We start from the raw sequence: 10,524 nt of genomic DNA on the forward strand, positions 1-10,524 counted from the left end.
GAAATGACTTAAGAAACTGTCACTACAGCTACAGAAGCTTGGTTTTGCAAATGCACTGCTCTGTATCAGAAAGTTTAAAATTTCACTACAAGAAATGTAGCTGCTTAAGTATCTATCTTCTCTTTCTTGTCAGTATTCCACCTTTGGTAAGATGCACAGTAAACAATCTCTGTAAGGCACTGACCTTTAAAGCCAGCAGGGTTGGTCTTTAAAAAACCTTGTCTACAAAAGACAGACGTCTTTATTGCCTTTAAAATGGAATTTTGCTTTCAACAGATGCTAGAACTGCCAGGTATTTTGCCTTTTTGGTATGGTTAAGTGCTTATTTTTCTCCCTAAGGCACATTATTTTTAATTTAAGAAATTAGATGTCCTTCACAATACTAATAACCTCAAGTTATTTGACAGTCTTTAGAAAAACAAAACCAGCAAAAAATCCTCAACATTTCTCCACAAAGCTCAGCCTTGGCTCTAAACCAAACCAATTTTAAAGGAGAGCTTAACCTCGTACGGAAGAACTAATGCTTGCTTTACTGGTTTTACCATCCACCTTCCACAGAAGTACGTGTACATATTATGTATGAAAGACTGAGTAATTTGGCTACAAAGCAGACATGATCATTTTCATTTTGCAATAATGCGACTTGCAGATCCACTATTCTTTCATATATTTCCCTCTTTGGTTTTATATCAATACAAACATAGACAACATCCATCCTTATATCCATCCTTCTTTGTAAGGAAATAGACGTCCAGAAGCTTTTGCAAAATAAAAATCTTATAACAGAACCTACCAATCACATCCTGTACAGCTGTTCATCAATATTTGCCTGCTCATTGTTTCTTTTAACCAGGAAGCAAGGTTAGCCTACATTTATTTTGCAGCTAAAACTCTTCCCAACACAGCAGCAAATTAAAACTAATACCAGAAGTTCGACATATGGTATCTTACCTCCCAATGGGTAATGCATTGCGTATGATCCTCTGGCTACCTCGTGTATATTCAATGTCCACCGTAATTGGGGCAGAATATGTCATGTCCCTCAGGCGGCACTAAAAGGAGAACAGTCATATGGTTAGATGTTGGCTTACAAGCTGAAGAGTCTCTCTCAAAACATCCCAGGTTTGCCCTGTCTTCTGTAAGTGCTCACAAAGAAAGCAGGCAAAGCGAAGCTTGACCAAGCTCTTCACAGTACCTAGACTTTGTTTGACAGAATCTCCTGTTTAAAAGAAAATCAAAAAACCCCAAATACAATTATTGTGATGTTTCAAAAGCAGCCAGTGGATCTGTGTCTTCAGAGGACAGCACTGTAGAGCATAACTTCTAAACTGTTTATTTAATTAAATAGGCCTAATCAGCAGAGCTGGCACAAAGACTATACTATGCCACAGGCACTGAGAGCAGTGAGCTCAGGGACATTTCTATACGAAGACTCTCAACAGCTGCAGAGTTCTGCTGTCATATGAAGTTTGATAGAAGGGAAACACAGGAGAGTAAGAGGGATACTGTGCTACCTTATTAATAGAATGAGCAAATCTCACTGTATGGTACCATTTCTGAAGATGACTTACAGAAGGCTCACTACAGTATCACTTCCTGTAAAGATTCCCAGAATTTGTCTGCAAATTCCTCAGATAGCAAGAGAAGCAGGATATATATATCTAGGACATTATATAGCTCAAGGCTCAATCATTTCAAATCCGATCTTTCTGGTCCGCTCTGCCCAGCCTCCTTCTATGACTCTGTTGCTAGCCCTTAAGGCATTGCATATCTTCATGCAAGACAATGTTTATTGCATTTGCGGAATACAACAGAGCAATTCACAACATGTAATTTGTGACCTCACTCAACATTCTATACCTTTGAGCTCCAGGATTATAGGTTTATCAGTATTCAGACTTGTACTTTTATGGTTCTGTAGTCTTTCAGTGTATTGATTATGCATTAATAAAAGGCAATTAAGATTGTGCTGTGCATTGAAGATGCAACTGTATGGAAAAATATGCCTCAGGAATCACTGGTAACTGGATGCTCCTTCTCTCCACATTAAAAAGTAAACCACTTCTCTAGTAATAAAATACTGATGTGCACCAGCAGTTTCCAAGCTGTGACTTGTAGGAAATTAAGTCCTGTCGTGCTCCCAGCAACTTCATTGAATTTAAAAGTAACTGAGAATATTTCCATTTTCTAATTACTTTAAATTCATCTGTATGAACAGTTCATGAAACTCCCATAAGAACTGCGTGAGAAGGAGAATTAGACAGCTTCATTAGTATTAGTTGGGGGGAAAAAAGGCTTTGGAATTCTTTGTGTGTGTTTTGTCCACACAAGACATATATTGAGGATCTTAAAGGTCTTTTCCAACCCAAATGATTCTATGATTCTACGATATAAAATAAGAATTACACAGTGTAATATTTTCACACTTGTATTTTTTGTATCACCTTCCATGGGGTAAATTGTCCTTAGATTAGACACCTAGAGGTAAAAGACAGGCATGACTTGACCTTCAAGGAAACCAAGGACATAAAAATTTCCAAATTGGGTTGAAAATAAGTAAAATACTCAGACCTTTATGAAAATCTGATCATCTTAGGTGTCTTTGCGAAGGAATTTTATAAGCCTCTAACAGAGAAACATAATGACATACTCAAAAGTATCTAATCTTTTTGTTTTGGGTTTGTGTTTTGGTTTTTTTTTTTTAAATTGCAGCCCTGATTTGACCTGATCAGCATCCTATTTAAGAAAATAACTATGGCCTTCATGTGTGTCTAACACACTGAAAAAAAAAAGAGAAATGATGCCCTAGCATTAAGCATCAGTGAGGATATATCTGAGATGCAAGAGCAGGTTGTTCTAAATTCAAGGTCAATATGCTCTACGAAGCATTTATTTTTCCCCTCTTCTGCATGTGCACTTTAGTTATACAGTAAGCAAGCAATTTAATACTTGCATTGTTGGATATGAGTTGCTGGCCACAATCAATTTTTTGCATGCAATTTCATATATAAAAATTATTTCTCGTTGCATTTTGTGCACATTCACATCTACTCATTTAACATCATCTAGACATTTGTGAGGTCCTGTATTACATCTAATTGCACTGTTGATGGCTGAGTTATTGGCCTTACTTAAAATCTTTCCATCAAACTAAATGAGATTTGAGTCAGGTCACTGAAGACAGAAACACGGCTATGCACAAGAGGCAGCCACTAGATGGCTTTTTTTACAGATTTACTCCCAAGCACAAAATATATTTATGAGTGCAAAGTGTGCCACATACACTAGATTAAAAAAAAATCAAATCCAACTTCAAGTATCAAGTGTACATAGCAAGGAAAAAAGCATCTGATATGTGAACTGATTTACTACGTTGACAGCAGCCTGTATGTAGGTAAATGAGTGCAAGTTCCAAGCTCAGCTCCTGTTCTGAGGCCAAAAAGAGGTTGTCAGTACCCCAATCTCAAAGCACAGCAGCAGGAGAGGAATACTTTGTTCCTGAGCAATCTCTGAAGGGAATTGAATGGCTTTAGATATGTAGAAGCAATCCTAAAAGATCCAAACCTTATCCAAGCTTATGGCTTTCTTATATGTATAGAAGCTGCCTTATATCCTGCCAAAAGCAACAGACTCTGATTTCAGTTACAGAACTATCTGTTCTCCAACACGCATCTTTTCTTCCAGAAGTACACAATCCATTTGTTAACCTACATGCTTATACCAGTGCATCAAAGTTAAATATACTCCCCATAAGGCTAACGTTCTTCTGCAGTTTTTTGTAATTTTATCAACTCCATCTGTTTCTGCCTAAAGTTTCCATGTTTGCTCTCTGACTCAGACTTAAAAACTATGAGCAAAAAATCAGAGATATGTTCCCAAAGAAGACTGCGAGGGAAAGGGTGATCTCTAGTGCAGACAGTAGCAAGGCTAATATTAAAAAGAAGTTAATAAAAACATCAAAGAACACTACATTGCAGTGTGAGGACTTCAGCTCTATCATAAGGAGAGCCACAAGATTAAGCAAGAGAAGTACTTTTCACCACTTTAATGGAAACCCACTCAAATACAGCTACCAGGAAACACTGAATACAGCTATTCACATGTCAGAAAAAAAAATAAAATTTGAAAATAAAATTTGAAAAAATATTACATGATGTTTAAATCTCTGAGGTTTCTTTCTACAGTGATGGTGGCATGCATTGTATCCTCTAATGTAGCACGCATGTACTCAAAGTTACATGCAGCTACTACCCAAGATATTCCCAAGATCAAACAAATAAGACAGATGCAAATCTTAATACCTCATGAGGTGATACAGGTCGTGTCACATTGAAGCTTTCTTCCACATCTGGAGTACCCACATAGATATTGAGGTACCTGTAATGCAAACAGTTCCAAAATAAGCATTGAGCCAAATATCTTTCAGGCAACCTGAAGGAAGCAGAATTCTACATATACTAAAAAGTGAAGTTACTTTGATTAACGTAGCTTAATTTATAATAGGCAATGATGCTTCCCAAAGTAACTCATTGTATTTGAGCTGTGTTCTACAAACAATAAACCTCAAGTCAAGTTACCTTTGCAAATAGACAAAAAGAAACTCCCCTCTGTCATTCAAGATTACTAAATTACAGAAAAATGGTGACATAAGGTACTGTTAACAGCTGGCTACTAAGTCTGCTTCACATGATTATTCTTTAAATCTTCCCATCTTTCAATGGTCCAAATAAGAGAGAAGTCATGGAAAATACTCTCTTGATTTATACCTACACAGGTGCCTATAAACATTTTATAGCCAATAACAAACCCATGAGATAGTGCACATGCTACGATGGATATGGAAATCATTTCATGCTTACTTCAAGTACCACATTGGGTCAGCATCACTTGTAACTTTTTCATTGGCCTTCATGATTTTCTTTATCTGGAGGGGGAAAAAAATAATAAAATAGAATCATGTGCCTTTTCTGAGGACTTAGAGCCACTCTCTTCCCACCAAGAAGGCATACCTCTACATTGATGAAATAGTTGAATGAGTCTATGTGCTGCTTCACGAGTCCTTTCACCTGGAAAATACATGTATGCAGCAAATAAAATTAGCTTCAGTAACATTAATCATATAAGGCAGAAATTAAGATATAAGCATTTATAAGTGCTTTTGGATCTGTGCTAAATTCTTTCAGTTGACAAACTTCTGAGAACTGCCTCGATGATCAGTCTCGTTCTACACTATACATTTCCAGGTTTACATCAGAGCTGTCATTGTCCTTTGAGTCAGAAAAGTAGTTTGGTAACTGTACAAAGTAAACACCCAATAGACTTTAAAATGCACAGAAACAAACAAGACCCATTGCAAGTCAAAATATTTTATCAGTTTGCCTTTATTTTGAAATAATTTTAACCATTTATAGTACAATTAACCATGTGTGCTGCTTGAGAAAGAAGTTGTCTGCACCCTACCAAGAACAGCTGGCATAGAGAAGAGTGAGAGGGAGAGCCAATGAGACAGAGGAGACAGAACAGAAGTGGAGTGTGAATGAGAAAAGTCAACAAGCAAGGAAACAGTCACAGGAGGGCAGGACATTCATAAAAAAAAAATCTGAGTTTGACTTGGAGGCAGGAAGAGAGAGAACATGCTCAGGGGTAATATCACACAGAACAAACAATGTCCTGTTCCCCCAGGTAATGAGTTGACACAGTACATTTCAAGGATTTAAGTTTAAGGCATTTAGAGCAATCGAAAGAAGGGGGATTATACTAAGTAAAATGATCTGGAATTAAAAAAAGATTTTGGCTTGAAGGAATACTAAGAGAAGCATTCACTTCATTAATAGATTGGCGTTTGCAGAAATAAAAGGTGTAACTATCGTAACTACAGTGCAAAATCTAGCCTCGGAAAAGAAAGAATGCTAGCTGATAATTGAAACACATGCTTACATGCTCACAGAGGGCTTTGAGCTTTGAAACATCCCATGACAACTAACATGTCACAAGACTTAAAACTTCATACAGAAAACAGATGCATTTACATTGTTCGCATGACAGGCAACAGTTCATTCTGAAATTATTAGAAAGAAATGGGAAGCTTAAAATGACAAATCCAGCTGCTCAGTGAAGCCTCCATGGGATAAGGCAAAGGAGGAATGACTCCACAGCAAAATTCTTTAGATAAGTTTCCCTAATTTACAAAAACAGTGCACATCATGTGATATAGGTAAGAAAATATTACGGATTTATTAGCATCTAGAAATCAGGCTGGTGTTTCTTTCCCATTTTTTTATGAGGTGATATCAACAGCTTTATTGAAAGAAAACTCCACTATAGAAACTGTAATGCACAACATCAGCTTTGTTTAACTGTATCACTGCTGGCATAAATAAACCAACATGCAACAGAAAGGCCAGACCACCATCAGCAGCCCTAGAGTAAAGGGCTCACTGGCTAGAAATAATGTGGGATGGATACAGCTGGCATAAAGCTATACATAATACACCTCACAATCAGCAGCCCTCCCTTTTTCACAGTCCCAAGAATTCAGACAGTATCACTAGCTCAAGCTCGTGATGGAAGTTCATGTGGTTGCCTGGAGAGACACAGATATGGGATTCATTAGGGCCCTGAAGCATCTTCACAGCCCTGAACCAAAGTGAAAACATACACAATCCATAACTGACTTCTTAACTTTGTTTTCCTGCCAGGATCAAACACTCAAGGGTGCAACAAAAAGAAAGTGCAGGTATTGAAACTGGGAAGGACAGAAATTAACAAAATGAGGCTGAAAAGAGCCTTGTTGAAGTGGGCAGCATTTCTGAAGATTGATGATGGGTGCAGAGGTGGTCGCAATTCCCTGAAGGTACCTATGCACATCACAGACTTTACTTGCTGTCTTTATGATACAATTTTCATTACTGCCTTACTCCTTCCTCACTTCCAACTGTTTGTTAGTCCTGTTATTACATCCGATGGCATTTCATATAGAACTGCACCCTCAACTAATACCAGATTATATGAGTAGCACTGACATTAAGACATTAGTAATCTCTGAGTTCAGTCAAGCTCTGACATTGATGAGAAAAGATACACATATATTCAAGCCTTTCCTTTATCTGTGGTTATATGCTTATGACAAACACAGCTACAAACCTAACACGACAGTCTCATATAAAGATGATGAATGGGGTCTCTGGGTGCCAGTGAAACTGTAAAATAATCTGGAAATATTACACCATATACATTGTTCATTCAGAATGGCCACAGAAAAATGCCAACCTCTAAAAGGATGCCTCCCCAAATTAATTTACAGATTAATTGAGAAACCAATCTATGTAAAAAGTTTATCCATAATTGCATGAACTAAAAGAAAATAATCGCAAAATCCACACAGAGGGTGAGGACAGGTATTCTGGGAAACAGCAAACTCTAGAGGAGGAGGATGTAAAGTCAGAAAGGAGGCAGAGTTTCACACCATGAAATGAATGCATTAACACTAACCTTTAGAAATGCTGGAAGAAGTCTCCATTTTTCCTGAAAACAAAAAATAGTTTGAAATAAATTTCCAAAGAGTGACCAGGCATCTAAGATGTTTGAGCTCTTTTGTTTGTTTTATTATTATTATTTTTAAACAGTAACATTATTTAAATTCAGATCCATTTTGAAAAAAAGACTGCCCAAAGCCAATCTAGATGAGTTAAAAAAAAAAGGGAGATGACTCAGATCATCTTAGTAAGCCATATGTGCTATGCAGTATTTACTCAGGATGCAATGAGACACTGTCTTTTCTAAAAGCAACTTCTGTGAGAATACGTATTTCTTAGAAAATTCCTTACTACCATGTAATAAGAACATTTAAGAACAACCAACTTTTTTTTTTGTCATGTTGACACTGTAAATTATATTCCCACCAAGGGAAGACTTGCTACAACTTTTACTTTACCGAATACACGCAAGAATCTCAGTCCTGGGAGCAGCACTTGCAGACATGAGTCCCTGTAAAACCTACCAGTATCCTAACTCCTACAAAGGTTTAGCAAAACTATCTAAACAAATTACTGACAAGTGTAAGTATATCAAGGTTCCTACAAACCTTTCCCCTTTTCTATTCTTCAGTGATCACAGGGAATATCACCTTACATCAGCCCCACCTTCTACCCCATGGCATGGGGGGGCCCACCCCACTTTTGGGATGAGAGATGCAGGTGGAGGACAAAGGTGAGGAGGACCAGAGAGCACAGAACAAGGCTGCATCACTTAGCTCCAGAAGAGAGCGTATGACAATATTCACGGACCACCAGTAATTCGTAATTTTAGTTTCACATTCAGCATTTAGAAATACATGGCAACGCTGTAGATGCGGTGTAGCGTTGTCCCTCACGGGCAGACGCACATAGAGGAGTTCACAGCAAAATACAGCACGAGGCTCTTGGGCTCCATTTCAAATGTGCTCTTCCTACATAAAAAGCCCAGTCCAGCCAGAAGGACCTGAAACACAGCCTGCATCTCCTCCCTCTCCCCACGCGAGGCAATTAGCAAACTTTAAAGGAGCTGCCGCTGAGGGCAGAAACCTCTTCGCTCGTGTTTGCGGGATACAAGCCGGGCAAACGCAGGGGCCGGAGACCGCCCCTCAGCAGGCCGAGCTCCGCTCCGTGAGGCGCAGCCCGCGGGGCAGAGACCTCCTCGCCCAGAGGCGCCGCGCATGCGCTGTAGACCCCACAGGGGCACGCGCGTAGAGAGGTGGGCTTCTTCCATCTCACCTCACCTCACCCCAGCCCAGCCCAGCCCAGCCCAGCTCCCCTCCGGCAGGGCCCGACGCCTGTCGGTCCTTCCCCAGCGGCCGCCCGCCCCAGGCCGCCGCTAACCTCCACCGTATTCACAGGAGCCGCCGCTTGCTCTGGAGTGAGGGCCCCCAGCTCCGTGGCTAGCGCCTCCATCACCAGCCCGGCAGAGAAGCTACAGCAGAGGCTGACGACGAGGGACCCGCGGTGTAGCAGCCAAACGCGTCCTCCCGCCGCACCGGCGTGGCGACCGAAGGTTCCGAGTACACGGAACCCTGGGGGAGGGGGTGACTGCAGACACGCACAGAGGAAAACGGGGCGAAGGCTCAGGGCTTTGCTAAGGGCGGTCAGGCCTCTCCCTGCCCCCTCCCAATGCCCTGCCTCCGCGTAGGAGACTTTCAGCCTTTGGGGGTGGGGGGTATGGTAACCACCCCTGCCGGCCTCCTCACCGCCCCTCCGGCACCGGCAGCTGAAGGCCCAGGAGCAGGCAGGCACGTTTTAAAAGCAGAGTGTGAAAACAAGACTTGTACGCACACGTCTGCTCTGGCTCAGGTTCTGCATGAATAAAGTTAACTGAGTTTGGTCTGGGCTGCACACATCCTGGACATGGAGGCCCAGGTTAAATGTGAGAGTAGCAATTTTTCAGACCGCTTCCATTCAGTGTCCTGCCTAAAGCGGACAGTCAGCCTGGAGAGTTTAATACGCGGCAATCCTACAACATCCTACACAGCTTTCCATCTAAGTACATGCTCACCAAGCAACTGTTTCAGTCTGATGACCCGTTACCCTGCAACCTGGTCTGTTAGCCGTGGTTAGTATGTAATCAGAAATCAATCTTACTTCCACAATAGAAAACTATAATAAATTAAAAGTGGGAGTTGGAAGATTAAGAGTTGCTTCTTACCTTTCTAAAACAAGCACCTATTAGAGTTGGTTGAGTTCTTTGCCCATTTTTTTTTATTATCACTTACTAGAAATGTAAGCTTTTACCAGACAGCACAAGTTTTCAGCCATAAGTTTTCTCCAAAATGTTTGTTCCTACTTGATAACTGGGGAGGTGAAGTTTATTCGAAGCAAATTTTTCTGATTTTACAGATTTGAAAATTCAGCACTGTGCTTTTCAGGTATGCTTTGCCTTGGGGATATTGTAAATTGTTCACAGAGGTATTACAAAAGATCAAAATCCAGACATGACTGAGTGGCAGTCATTTTAGAAATACTAGAGGTTCAAGAAACATCATGTTTGCAGCATATTCTCAGCACATTTGACCCAGGCACATGTGGTACAGCTAGCACTTCAACACTGGCTGAATTGTGCAGTTATTCTGCATAATGCTACTAAAAGTGGGGCAATACGGAGCCATCAGTCACTTTTAATTAAAAATCATAGAAGGAAAAAAAGAATGGCCATCAGCTACACATCCAGTTCTCCTGCAACCAGAAAAACTTTTAATAGTGCTAGATTCTGAGCAAGGTGTTCCACAGCTTATCTACACGTTGTAAATAAAACAGTTCAGTTGTTTTACACTGCCCACCTTTCTTTGATGCTCCTTGTTCTTGCAGCCAAAGAGACAGCAAACAACTACTTACTCTGCAGTCTTTATTGTCACTCACCACTGTGGAGATCTGGCATAGCCCTCCCCCCCAACATTTTCCAGTCTGGAGACTCTTATCTATTTAATCATTCCCAAGAGCAGAGCTATGATCAAATACACAAGTTACCTCTCTGGTGGGTTGACCCTGGCTGGACAGC

The 10,524-nt window shown here is 40.3% G+C and overlaps 1 protein-coding gene across 2 annotated transcripts in view; it reads right to left on the reverse strand.

Annotated features, from left to right (window-relative positions):
- POLR3B (RNA polymerase III subunit B) overlaps window positions 1–9,115 on the reverse strand; it is an 86,834-nt gene extending 77,719 nt beyond the window's left edge. The window contains exons 1-6 of one of the 2 annotated variants that reach the window (XM_054809207.1): window positions 8,856–9,115; window positions 7,492–7,524; window positions 5,010–5,066; window positions 4,860–4,924; window positions 4,302–4,377; window positions 952–1,052 (exon numbers count right to left, since the gene is read on the reverse strand). In XM_054809207.1, the coding sequence (XP_054665182.1) occupies window positions 952–1,052; window positions 4,302–4,377; window positions 4,860–4,924; window positions 5,010–5,066; window positions 7,492–7,524; window positions 8,856–8,927 (404 nt within the window). In that variant the 5' untranslated portion in view covers window positions 8,928–9,115. Of the gene's footprint in view, window positions 1–951; window positions 1,053–4,301; window positions 4,378–4,859; window positions 4,925–5,009; window positions 5,067–7,491; window positions 7,525–8,561; window positions 8,658–8,855 lie in introns of those variants that run through there. The other variant, XM_054809218.1, reaches the window with a different exon arrangement.
- Between the last annotated feature and the right edge of the window lie 1,409 nt (window positions 9,116–10,524).

This window comes from Grus americana, chromosome 1, assembly GCF_028858705.1.
Source record: "Grus americana isolate bGruAme1 chromosome 1, bGruAme1.mat, whole genome shotgun sequence".
In the NCBI taxonomy this organism is placed as follows: domain Eukaryota; kingdom Metazoa; phylum Chordata; class Aves; order Gruiformes; family Gruidae; genus Grus; species Grus americana.